Source organism: Chlorocebus sabaeus, chromosome 14 (genome assembly GCF_047675955.1).
Source record: "Chlorocebus sabaeus isolate Y175 chromosome 14, mChlSab1.0.hap1, whole genome shotgun sequence".
NCBI lineage: Eukaryota > Metazoa > Chordata > Mammalia > Primates > Cercopithecidae > Chlorocebus > Chlorocebus sabaeus.
This window is the reverse complement of record NC_132917.1, coordinates 99293115-99307184: the sequence shown is the minus strand read 5'-3', so window position 1 is coordinate 99307184 and position 14070 is coordinate 99293115. Positions and strand designations below refer to the sequence as shown.

The 14070-nt window shown below is 40.4% G+C and overlaps 1 protein-coding gene across 9 annotated transcripts in view; it reads right to left on the bottom strand.

The window, feature by feature from the left end:
• The window catches only part of INPP4A (inositol polyphosphate-4-phosphatase type I A), a 146113-nt gene that overhangs the window by 53151 nt on the left and 78892 nt on the right, over positions 1-14070 (bottom strand). For all 9 annotated transcript variants that reach the window (XM_008008106.3, XM_008008100.3, XM_008008095.3 and 6 more), the window contains exons 5-6: positions 2476-2594; positions 109-225 (exon numbers count right to left, since the gene is read on the bottom strand). In XM_008008106.3, the coding sequence (XP_008006297.2) occupies positions 109-225; positions 2476-2594 (236 nt within the window). The remainder of the gene's footprint in view (positions 1-108; positions 226-2475; positions 2595-14070) is intronic.

Below are 14070 nucleotides of genomic sequence, written 5' to 3'. Positions count from 1 at the left end.
AACTTGTGAGCCAGTAGTGAAGTGAATCTGTGTTCACCTCCCATTCAAATGATTACATAATTTTTTCAAAGGGAAGAAAATCCCACGAACTACAACACATTACTTAACTGTTCCCTGAGATCTATCTTTGACATCATACACGGAGAGTTTGACTTGTGTCATCTGATTGATAAGAGAGTCTTGAAAGAAGGCAATACTGCTTAGAAATATAGGATTGTTGGTTCCCTAGAACAGAAAAGGAAATAATCAGAACACAGGGTTGGGTTTTTAAAACGTAATTGCTTTTGAAATACATCAACATTTTCAGAATGAGAAACTAACATTCTCATTGTCTTGAATCAACACGAATGCTAAAGGCAGCTTAAATAAATACAAAAAACAAACAAACAAACAAAACCCGCTGCTTTTTAAAAGAGGAAAAAGAAGTCTGACAGACCATGACAGATCCACACACAATAAATCAGCCCATTAAACAAGCCGTGCCTGAGGACTCATTTCATGGGTTTCACACTCAACGGGGGGAATTTCTAAAAACTGAAACAAGTTGGATGTCCACATGCATTCTTAGTTTTATAACTTAAAGTGTAATGTGTATTTAGACCTACTACTTTGGGTTATTCCTTTAAGAGGTACAAACAAGCAGATGAAAGAGAGAAAATGAATGGCTTAAGTGGTTTATTATATATTTCTAGAAGCCTGTGTTTGGAATAATTAAAGCCTGACTTTTTAAAAGCTATCCTTTTTTTAGGATCAACTACTAGTTTTTAGATCATAGGTGACTATTTCCCGGCAGCTTAGCCACGTCCTCCAAAGCCCTATAATACCATACTCTCAGGTACTAGGTAATTATCACAGCCACCATTCCCTGGGCCTCTGGCTCCGTTTTCTCTCTGCAGATCCAGATCCAGGCGGTCAAGCTGACTGGACAGCTCCACCTGGGTGGGCTGCTAGGGCCTCGACCAACTCATCTCTCCCTCTACCCGCCCTTGGCTAAGGCCACCTCTGACTCCCTTTCCAAGCAGGCTAAAAGCCCGGCATGCACTTTGGTGCCTTCTTCTCTGTTGTTCTCAACCACCCAGTGATCATGAACTCCCCTTGCAAGGTCCGCCTTCAAAGTCTCCGTCACACACTCCTTTCTTTCCACTCCTCCCACTCTCACTCCTCCAAATCACTGTCCTGTACAAGTTAGGACATCTGGTCAGGTGACTCCCCTGCCCAGAAGCCTACACTGGCTCACTACCATGTGCTGATAAACACCATGGCCTTCAAGGCTTTCGTTCCTTGCTCTCCTACGTGTGCCTTTCACACACCGACCAGGATACAGTTAGACCCCAAACCCGCATGATCCTTCCCTGTGGTCACACATTTGCATAACCACAACAGAACTTTGGCGGGCTCTTCACATGGAGTCCCCCGACTGGCTACCTGGGCATCACTTGGGAGCTTGTGAGAAATGCACTTGGGAGAAATGCACTTGGGAGCTTGCAAGAAATGCTTGCGAGAAATGCAGACGTACTGAAGCAGAATTTCATGAAGCCCCACCCTAGGAAGCCTGCTCTGACCCTCAGAGTCAGATAGGATCCCAGCCTCCTGGTGCTCTCCTCACCTTCCTACTCCAATACTTCCCATACTTGCTGTGCACAGGGACAGCCATATTCATTTCTGCCTCCCCATACACCAGCTGGTCAGTTCCTCGGGGCAGGGACTGTGCCCTGCTGGGCTCTGTATCCACAGTGCCTGGCACTATGCTTAGATGTGTAGGTAGCACTCGACAAATGCTTAGAAAGCAGAATTGTTGACGTGAACTTGGAAATAAGTTCCTAAGAGACTGAAAGGGTGGGCTAGCTTCCAAAATGCACAACTGGTGAAGAAGAAGAAATGCAGTTTAAGTTTGATAATTCTTCACTTTACAACTGCAGAATCTCATGCCACCAACTCCTACACTTAGTGTTATGTAATGTGCTCGATGATCTAAAAGGATTTTGCAAAATTCCCTCCATAAATGTTTATCATGTAACTTAGTGGAAAACGTAAACATGTGACACAAAACTCAAAAGGCTGTAAAAACAAAAACCAACAAAAATAGGGGGATGTCTGGACAAGAGAGTGGTTAATAGTTAATACTCTTCTAAGCTCTGATTAACGAGCACGACTCTTCCAAAGTAACAGCCAACTGGAGGTGACAAGAAGGAATTAGGTCTTACCTCTTACAAGGCAATAAAGCTTACAAGATCATTGTTCAAAAACAAGCTGCCAATAGTTAATCAATAACTGCAAAGGATATGGCAACATAAATGCTACCCAGATGAGAAAATGTGATGAAAAATATCAATGTACTGAAAACCCACCGGAAAATAGCAACAACTCACGTAAATACGGCTTCAGCTACAGATGCACGAGTAACTGAACATCAGGACAAGAGACACCACTAGAGAATGTCCCACAGCACCTCAGGGAGGGACCACCAGCACCCACCTCAATGATCTCCGTCTGTGCATGCTTCGTCCAGAATGCCTGAGGAGGGGTGGTGACACTCACCGCAACAAAACTATTTGGCTTTCGATCTAGCGATGGAGTATGCAGCTCACTGCAAGCTACAGAATCAAGATGGGAAAGAAATGAATCCTTTAAAACCAGACTCTCATCAGTTCTCTGTTCCAAATACACTCAAAGAAAGCACAAAGAGTAAACGACATTCAAAGAGGTGAGACGATCACATCGTCAGTTGTCACAGGGAGGTGATTTTTAAAATTTGAAACAATCTCTTTATACATCCCCTCCCCAGCACCCTCCAAGACAGCAATGCCATAACTTCAGTGAAAGGCTGCGCTGACGGGGGCTTCCCATGTCCATGGAGTGGAACACAAAGCCAGAAACCTCATATAGGTCCAACCCTTCAAGTCTGACCTCCGTAACTATTCCAACTCTAAGCAATCGAGCAAAGGAACCACGGAGTCTATGAAATCTAAGACAGAGCTACCCGTGCTTGCATCCTGTGACTGCTGTGGCTGACTCTGAGCATATGGTGCCCCACGTGTCTTGGCAGGTGGATGGATGGATGCTGGAAGACAATTAGAATTCTATGGCAAAGTAAACAAAGCTCTTCTTTTTTTTTTAAAGTGAGCCACTGTTCATTTACAATCAATGATAAACCACATATATGACAGTGGTCTCACAGATTATAACGGAGCTGAAAAATTCCTATTGCCTAGTGATGTCACAGCCATCCTAACACCCCAGTACAAACACATTCCCTTTCCTATGTTTAGATACACAACTGCCTATAATATTTAGTACAGTAACATGCTGTCCAGGTTGGCAGCCTAGGAGTAACAGGCTATACCATGGACATAGTAACAGGTTAGGAGTAACAGGCTATACCATGGACATACTAATAGGCTAGGAGTAACAGGCTAGGAGTAATAGCCTATACCATGGATATAGCAACAGGCTAGGAGTAACAGGCTATACCATGGATATAGTAACAGGCCAGGAGTAACAGGCTATACCATGGACACAGTAACAGGTTAGGAGTAACAGGCTATACCATGGACATAGTAACAGGCTAGGAGTAACAGGCTATACCATCGACATAGTAACAGGTTAGGAGTAACAGGCTATACCATGGATATAGTAACAGGCCAGGAGTAACAGGCTATACCGTGGATATAGTAACAGGCTAGGAGTAACAGGCTATGCCATGGACACAGTAACAGGCCAGGAGTAACAGGCTATACCATAGACATAGCAACAGGCTAGGAGTAACAGGCTATGCCATGGACACAGTAACAGGCTAGGAGTAACAGGCTATGCCATGGACACAGTAACAGGTTAGGAGTAACAGGCTATACCATGGACACAGTAACAGGTTAGGAGTAACAGGCTATACCATGGACATAGTAACAGGCTAGGAGTGACAGGCTATACCTAGGAGCCTAGGAAGCTGCACCATCTGGGATCCTGTTAGTACACTCTGTCATGTTCACACAAGGACAACATTGCCTAATGACACATTTGACAGAATGTATCCTCACCATTAAGTGACACGTGACTACACTTAACGCCACTGAACTATACACTTAAAAGTGGTTAAAATAATACATTTTGTGTACATTTTATTGCAATTTTAAAATAAAATAGAAAAAACGTATGAACTCCTATTTAAAAATATGTTATTGTGTCCACAACAGATGAGACAAATGCACAGGAAATTCAAGGAGAGGAGGAGTGACGGGATGCAGGAAGACACTAATAAAAATGAAAGAAAGAACAGGGAGAAAAAAGGAGAGATTAAAAGACAGAAAAATACAAAGAGGGAAGGAAGAGATACGACTCTAGAAGGGTGGGGGAGAGCTATAGCTTGACATGCTTTGAGGAGAGTTTAGTTGGGAAGATATCTTTGTTAATTTGGAGTAAGTTACTGGCTATCTCCATCCTTTGAAAGGACCTGTGGTGACCTAACTAACCACTGTTCACGGTTCGATCTACTCTTCAGGTTCTAGTTACACTTTTTCTGACATTAAGATTGCCATACCAGCTCTCTCTTTTGTTAGCACACACATTTGTGTGTGTGTGCATGTTTTTCTATAGTTGCTATTCGTGCAGCTATAACCCAGATGTTGACCCCATATCTCATGTCTTGGAATTTTCAATGCTTTCTCTATTGGTGAACGCCCATCTGGAATCATCGGCCTTCTACTGAGGAACATCTCTTAGCATTGTTTATTCTGTAAGTGTGGTGTTGGCATGCTTTCAGCTTTCAAGGTTTAAGAAATGTCTATTCCACCTTACTTCTTGAAGGAAATGTTCTCTAAGCAGTTATTTTCTGCAAGCCCTTTAAATATATTGTCTCTAGGCCTCTGTGTTTTTTGTTATGAAGTCAGCTGTCGGTCTAGTTGTTGCTACTTTAAGATTGTGTTTTGTGGCAGTTTTTATAATTTTCCCACTGACTGTGGCTTTCAGTAGTTTCATTATGATGTGCCGAGGTACGTTTGTTTGTATTTATTCAATGAATTGTTGCATTTGATGTGCCGAGGTACGTTTGTTTGTATTTATTTGGTGAAACTGTTGTATTCGTTTGGGAGAAATGCTCACCTATAAATATTGCTTCGGACCCTTTTCTGTGTTCCTTCTTAAAGATACAGAATAAATGTAATGTTAGACCTCTCACTATGCTTTTTTTATTCTCCTCTGAGCTTTTTTTCCATTATTTTCATGGCTCTGGCTTCATTTTGTAAATTTTCTTCTTGAAATTTTTCTTTGAATTCTAGAATATGTATGTGGTTCTTTTCATGGTTTCTAGTTCTCTGAAAATGTTCAGTAATGTCTTTTTTTCTTCTTTACCATCGTGTTATGACTGAAAGTTTGTGTCCCCCTCAAGTTTCTTGAAGTAGATCTGTCCTCTGACACAAACGTCAAAACTTATGTGTTGAAATCTTACATCCCAATGTGATGGTATTAGGGGTGGGGCCTTTCAGAGGTGATTACGTCACGAGGGTAGAGTCTTCAGGAATGGGATTAGTGCCTTTAAAACGAGACACAAGAGCTTGCTCCCTCTGCTCTGCTCTCTGCCACGTGAGAACACAGCAAGACTACGTCCATCTGCAAACCAGGAAGCTGGCCCTCATCAGACAACAGATATCCTAGCATCTTAATCTTGCACTTCACAGGTTCCAGAACTGTGAGCAATAAATTTCTATTTTTCAAGCCACCCAGTCTACGATATTCTGTTATAGCAGCCCCTATTAACTAAGACATATAGTCAGTAACGGTAATTTTAGTCTGTCTCTTAACTCTAATATATACGGCCCCTTTGGGTCTATTTCTATGCTTATTGTTTCTGTTCATATTTCTTATTTCCTCATGTTTTCGAGAAATCATGATTTTATGCTGAATACTATAAGAATTGCTTGTAGAAGTGATCTGAGGCCTAGGATGGTGCTGTCTTTCTCCAGACAAGATTTGTAACTACTTCTGCAAGGTTCTAGGGAGGACTAGCACTCTGAAATGTTTTCATTTACTTTCAGTAACTTATAAACCTGTAGTCCCTATAAACACCTGCTTCTGGTTCCCCTTACTCTAGAGGTTTAGATTTAGCCTTTTGGATTCTAGATCAAAGTGAGAGGGGTTTCATCAAGTATCCTTCCCCTAACGGACCCTAGACAGCAATCCCTGTCACTTCTGCACTAAGACACTGTCTAAAGCACTGCACAGCCTCTGGACCTCTTGCCTTCCTCTTGGGAACCACTGTAAGCCCTCAAAGGAATAAGTGGGCCTCTGCTCTCAGATTCTTCACTGTCCTATCAGTTCTCTGGTCGCATGGACCAGATAGTTCAGATTTTTTTTTTTTTTTTTCATTTTTTCTAGTTGTCCTTAATGGTAGATTTGATTTTTGTTTGTTATTTATCTAGAAAAAGATTTTCTTTCTCTTTAGAATTTGCTAGTTTCACAAGGAGATGCCTGGCAGTTGGAATATTCTTAAGTCCATTCTTCCCACTGAAAAGAATTCTTCTGTTGCTTCTGGCTTGCTGCCACTCGTCTTTCTGGCTCTCTCTCTGCTTCTAGGTCTCCTATTGATCAAATATTAGAACTCCCAAATCTGTCATACCTCTTCATCAACAATCTCTTTCTTGATATTTTTTCCTTGAACTGTGAGATGGTTCCTTCATTTACCTTCACAGATTTATAACAGTTTTCAGCAGTGTTGCTTTGATTTTTACTACGTTTAAGATATGATTCACATATCATAAAGTTCACCCTCTTAAAGTACACAATTCTCTGTTTTGTTTTGTTTTGAGATGGAGTCTCGCTCTGTCGCCCAGGCTGAAGTACAGTGGCACGATCTCAGCTCACTGCAAGCTCCGCCTCCCAGGTTCACGCCATTCTCCTGCCTCAGCCTCCCGAGTAGCTGGGACTACAGGCGCCGCCACCACGTCCGGCTAATATCTTATATTTTTAGTAGAGATGGGGTTTCACCATATTAGCCAGGATGGTCTCGATCTCCTGACCTCATGATCCGCCTGCCTTGGCCTTCCAAAGTGCTGGGATTACAGGCATGAGCTACACACCCGGCCCAATTCTGTGGTTTTTAAAGGCACTCAGAGTTGTGCAACCATCACCACAAATTCCTTAACATCTTAACATTCTCATCAACCCAAAAACAACAACAAACCAAACCCATTACCCCATTCACTTGGTCCCCCATGAAACCACTAATCTACTTTCTATCTATATAGATTTGTCTATTCCAGACATTTCATGTAAGTGGAATCACACAATAGGTGGCTTTTGTATCTGGCTTCTTCAATTAGAATATTATAAAGGTTTATCCATACTCTAGCAAATATCCGTACTTCGTTCCTTTTCATTGATGAGTAACATTCAGTTGTATAAACATACCACATACGGCTTATTCATTTATGAAGGACATTTTTGATGAATAGAAAATTCTTGGTTGTCTTTTTCTTTCAGCAGTTTGAATACGTCATCCCATCACCTTCCTGACCTCCATGGTTTCTGATAAGAAATTAGCTGTTACTCTTATTGATGATCCCTTATACACGATAGATCACTTCTTTCTTGCTGCTTTAAAGATTCTGTCTTCGGCTTTCGATGGTTTCAGTATGATGTATCAAGTGTGGATCTCTTTGAGTTTATCCTACGTGGGGTTCATTGGGCTTCCTGGATATGTAGATTCATGTTTTCTATCAAATATGGGAAGTTTTTGGTCATTATTTATTGAAACATTTTTATCTTCCCCCTTCTCGATTTACTCTTCTTCTGGTACTCCTATTATACATATATTGGTGCACTTGATTGTGTCCCACAGGTATCTGAGGCTCTGTTCATTTTTCTTCATTCTTTTTTCCTTTCTGTTCCTCAGACTGGATCATTTCAATCGACCTGTCTTCAGGTTTGCTGATTCTTTCTTCTGCCTTCTCAAGTCTACAGCTGAGCTTCTCTTAATGAATTTTTCATTTCAGTTATTATAATTTTGAACTCCAGAATTTCGATTTAGATATCTTTATAGTTTCTATCTCTTCAAGTCTCTATTTCGTGAGACATTCATTGTTCTCACACTTTCCTCGGTTCTTTGGACACAGTCTCCTTCAGTTATCTGAACATACTTAAAACAGCTGATTTACAAATCTTTGTCTACCAAGTTCAACATCTGTGCTTCCTATGGATGGTTTCTACCAGCTGTATGGGTTTTTTTCCCTCTGTGTATAAGCCATACTTTGTTATCTGCAATGTCTCATAACTTCTTGTTGGCAACTACACATTTTAAATAATACCATGTGGGATCTCTGGAATCAGATTCTCCCCCTTCCCCAGGCTTTGTTGTTGCTGCTCTTTTGTGTGGCTGTTTCTTCAGTGCCTTTTCTGATTGAATTCTGTAAAGTAATACTCTTTGTCATGTGTGGCCATTGAAGTGACTGCTTCATTAGGTTAGTAGTCAGATAATGGTTGGACAGATGTTTCTGTAAATACCAGAATCACAGACCTTTGCTGTAGCTTTAGCTAACAGTCCCTGTGTGTATACTGGGGTGCATTTTCATCATTCAGGAAGTCAGTTTATAACTCTGTCTTAGACTTCATTTGCTGCTTGCATAGAACCTCAGGGTCGATCTCAGGTCATTGCTTAGGGCCTTCTCAAGTCTCCTGAGTATGTACATAGCTCTGGATATGTGCACAGCCCTTCACTGGCCTTTGAGGTTCCCAGGAATATGAAAGAGCTTTTCAAATCTCCCTGTGAATATCTCATTCCCCAGCTTCCCCTTTTAAGGTTTTTTTGCTTAGCTTTTTGTTTGCTCCAACTGTTATCACTACCTCAGGCAGCCGCAATGTTAAAAAATAGACAGTGATTGTTTTTGACAAACAGTCTCAGGGAAAAAGCTGTTCTCACTGATTCTGAGTGAAGCCAAATAAAGGCAGGTACAGGATGTGGGGTTTTCCAGGGAACTGCCAGACAGGACAAATAATGACAACTCTCTAAGAAAGGGGCTTTCTGTAGGATCTCCAACCCCATTCTGTCCCCTTCAGTGACCTTTAGGCTATTGATTTTCACTATAACATCAGAGATGCTGGCTTTCAAGGCTACCTGGAGCTAGGGAGAGGACGATAACAGGGCAAGTTAAAACATCATAAAGCTCTCTGTTCTAACTAAGAAGCCATTTGATATGATTTGGATGTTCTGTCCCCTCCAAATCTCATGTTGAAATGTAATCCCCAATGTTGGAGGTGGGGCCTGGTGGAAGGTGTTTGGATCATGGGGGACAAATCCCTCATGAATGGCTTAGTGCCATCCCCTTGGTGATGAGTGAGTTTTAGCTCTGAGTTTACGCGAGACCTGGTTGTTTAAAAGTGTGTGGCAACTCCTCCCTCTCTCACCATGTAAGATGCTGGCTCTTGCTTTTCCTTCTGCTGTAAATAAAAGATCCTTGAGGGCTCACCAAAAGCTGAGAAGACACTGGTGCCATGCTTGAACAGCCTGCAGAACCATAAGCCTCCTAAGAGAAAAGAAACCTCTTTTCTTTATAAATTACTCAGCCTCAGGTATTTCTTTATAGCACTGCAAGAACAGACTAATACACCATTTTTCTTAAATAAATGCTCCCCAGAGTACTGCAGGCCTCTGTTAATTTTCAGAGTTCTGAAACAATTGATTTTGACCATTTTTGTACACTCATTGCCTTTATAGAAGAGAAGATTTTTGGAAGTCATCACTCTGCCATATCTGCCCTCATCATTCTTATTTTTTAAATGTCAACTAGGGGTTTAAAATTAGTAAATTGACTTTTATTTCCAAAAATTAATTTTCATTCTCTGTAATATCTTCTCATATATCTTCATGAACCTTCATTATTTATTGGATACAATAAAATACAAAGAGCTTAGGTTTTTCTGATCAATGAGTTTTGACAATCATAAACACCCATGTAAGCACCATCAAAACAAGATAGTACAACTTTTTCATTAGACTAGAAAGTTTCCTCTTATACAGATCTCCTAGTTTTGCAATCATTTTCTGATTTCCATCACTATTCTTTTGTCTGTTCTTGAATTTCATACAAACAGAATGTTTTCGAGACTCATCTATGTTGTTACATGTATTGATAATTCATTCTTTTTTAAAAAAAGAGTCATATTCCACTGTACAATTTATTCATTCTACTGTTAATAGACATTTGGGTTGTTTTCAGCTTTGAACTATTAAATAAAGGTGACATAAATGTTGTTGTTCATGTCTTTTTGTGAACACTTTTTCATTTCTTCTGCATAATTACAAACGACTGAAATCTATTTAACTTTACGAGAAACTAATAGTTTTCCAAGGTGTTTGTATCATTTTCCACTCCCACCAGCAATATACAAAAGTTCCAGTTGGGTAGAGTTAGTGTTTTTGTTGTTGTTGTTAATTTTACCCATTCTAATGGATGTGTTTTAATTTACGGTTACATGACGACTAACGATGTTAAGCATCATTTTATTGTTTATTGTTCATTTGTATAACTTATTTTGTCTAGCATCTGCTCAAGTCTTTTGCTCATTTTAAAAATTGGGTTGTTTACTTTTTTACTATTTATTTGTCCTTTGTGAAGTATATGTGTTGTGAATATTTTTTTCCAGTCTGTGGTTCATCTATTCATTTTCTTAGTGATGTCTCTTATGGACAGCAATTTCTTATTTTGATGAAATTCAATGTATCCCTTTTAAATTTTAGGGAGTGGTAGGCAGAGAAGCCCCTCCCTGACAAAAAGTATCTGTGTCCTAATCCTCAGAAATTATGAATAGATGACATTACATGGCAAAAGAGACTTTACAGATGTGACTATGGGATCTTTAGATGGATCATGCAGTTGGGTTCAATCTATCACAGAGGCCCTTAAAAGTAGAAGATGAAGGCCTTAGGGTGAATCATAAAGATATAACAATGGAAGAAGAGGCAGGAGAGATTCAAAGCATGGAAGGCCACTAGACCTGCCACTGCCAGCTTTGAAGATGGAGGAAGAGGGCTATAAGCCCACAAGAGGAATGTGAGTGGTCTCTATGAGCTGAGAGCGGGCCTTAACTGATAGCTAGCCAAAAACTGGGGTCCTAAAATTTAAAACCACTAGCAACTGAATTCTGTCAACGACGTGAATGAGCAAGGAAATTGATAGGAACAGGCCCTAGAGGCCTTCTAAATAAATCCAGCCCTGCTAACGCTGATTTTGGTGGTGTGAGACTCTAAGCAAAGACCCAGTGAGTACACTGGATTTCTAATCTAAGGGAACTGTAAGATCACATATTTGTATTGCTTTAACATGCTAAATTTGTGGTAATTTGTTATGGCAGCAGTAGCAAACTAAAACAAAGTGCTTTTTGTGCTCTGTCCAAATCTATGCCTACCCTGAGTTTGAAAGTTCTCCTATTTTTCTTCTAGAGGCTTCAAGGTTTTATTACTATTTTAAGTTCTCTGTTTCTTCCATTATGTCTGCCTCAACAGGAATCCCCTAATTTGACTGATCTACTTGTCTCTCCTTTAAGTTACAAAGTACCCTTAAGTGACCTGTGGCTTCTCTCTACTTGCCCTTTTATCAGGTGTGAGTTTTCTTGACACCTATGCAAGGTAGGAATATTCAGGTCTTTCAGGCAGTAACGATGGCAGATGGACTAAGGTACAGCAGGTGGCCAAAGGCTGAGAAGACTGAGATTACTTTAAGGGCTGATGGTCCCATGGCCACCTTCAGAACATGCCTTCCTACAAGGGACATTCTCTCCTGGCCTCCTCCCGCAACCCAACCTATCTAAATTTCAACCAGGGTTTGATTCCTGGCTCAAGTTCCATAGCTTCCATTACATTTTCTCTGAGCAGCCTGCAGGCTCACTTATGTCACTCATTTGACATATTTCCATAGAAACCACACACCTCTGATGTGTAAGCCTTGTCTCTCCAACCTGATCATCTGTAATCCCAGCTGACTAAACGCTAAATAAATGCTGTTGAGGTAAACTGCATACATTTGATTCGACAATGCTATATTCAAGAGTATATCCTAAGGAAATAATCAGCAAAATGTATGAAAGATCTATACATAAATACGTTCACTGTGATGGTGTTTATAATGGCAAATTGGGAAGAACCTGAAAGTCGAACAGCTGGCTAAAGTAAGTATGGCACAGCGCTATTAGAGACTCTATGAAGGCATTTAAAATGATGAAGCAGATCCCATACATATTTAAAAAGATGTTTTGCTACATGAAAAAAGAATGTCAAGAGCACTATGATGACATGTTTGGAAATAATTCCATCACTTCCACAACCAAAAATCATGAAAAATCTCCATACAGTACTCTGTGAGGGTCAAACATATATACTTGGAAGGATATATACCAAAGTGATAACTGACTACCTCGCTGCAATAAAGTTTGCTTTTTCTTCAACATTTTCTGTATTGAAAGTTTTACAATGAACATACATTTTTTAAATTTTAAATTTTTATTTTAAAAGTCAACACATTTGTCCATTCAATAATGCAGCTCCTGCTCCTCCTTTTTTTTTTTGAGATGGAGTCTTGCTCTGTCGCCCAGGCTGGAGTGCAGTGGCACCATCTCGGTTCACTGCAAGCTCCACCTCCCGGGTTCATGCCATTCTCCCGCCTCAGCCTCCCGAGTAGCTGGGACTACAGGCGCCCGCCACCAAGCCCGGCTAATTTTTTTGTATTTTTAGTAGAGATGGGGTTTCACCGTGTTAGCTAGGATGGTCTCAATCTCCTGACCTTGTGATCCACCCGCCTCAGCCTCCCACAGTGCTGGGATTACAGGCATGAGCCACCGCACCTGGCTCCTCCTCCCTTTTTAAAAAACTGGGGTAAAATTCACTTTACATAAAACTCATCCTTACTTTTTAAAGCAGTTTCTTCCTCCATGTGCCCAATTAACATGACTATATTACTGTTTTCCGTTCACCAGATTCAGAAATGTCCTGATTTCTTTTATAGGGGATGAGGATTTTTAACTCACTTATACCAACTGTCATCCTCTCTCCATATGCAATCATTTTAGCTCAATTTTTGTTAAATCCACAGTGTCATGATGAAAGTTAAGCACATATTACTCATTAAAAACCATGTGGGATTCCTTCCACTTCTCTCTTGTGATGACCCTGTTTCCTGGATCCCATGACTTCTTTGCTCAGTGTGGTCCCTCTTTAGGATGGGAACACATCCTCCACCAGCTTCCGGAGAAAAGAATGCAGGGGAAGTAAATTTTGGCTGCACAACTCTGTGCAGCTGAAACAAGTTTCTTCCTACCCTCACATTTGACTGATAGTCTGGTTGGGCAGAGAATTCTGGGTTGAAAATATAATTAAAGGGGTTGTCTCACTGTCTTCCAGTTTCCAGTGTCCCTGAGACATTCCATGCCAGTTTCATTCCTGATCCGTGGGTATGATCTGTTTTATTTTCTTCCTGGAACTTTTTAGGATCTTCATTTTATTCTCTGTGATCTGAAATTTCACCACAGTATACCTTGCTATGGGTCTCTTTCACCGTTGTGCTGGGCCTTGGTAGACATTTTTAACCTACAGACACATTCTTCAGTTCTCGGAGATTTCCTCTTTCTTTGCATTTCTTCCCTTACATTCTCTTCTGTTTTTTCTTCTAAATATTGGACCTTCTGGATTTACTCTCAAAATTTCCATGTCTATTTCTTACCCATTTTCTATTTTGTTTTTAAAATCTTACTTTCTGGAAGAATTTCTTGACCAACTTCCAAACTTTACAGAATTTTTTAAATTTTGTCTATCATATTTTAAATATCTAAGATTGTTCTTGTTCTTCAATTGTTCTTTTTATCTTTATAGTGTCCTGGTTTTGTTTTATAGATATACTATCTTTTCTTGAGTATATAAATTATAACTCTTGCTGGTTTTTTTTTGTTTTGTTTTGTTTTTTTGAGACAGAGTTTCGCTCTGTTGCCCAGGCTGGAGTGCAATGGTGCAATCTCGGCTCACTGCAACCTCCACCTCCTGGCTTCGAGCTATTCCCCTGCCTAAGTCTCCTGAGTAGCTGGGATTACAGGCACCCG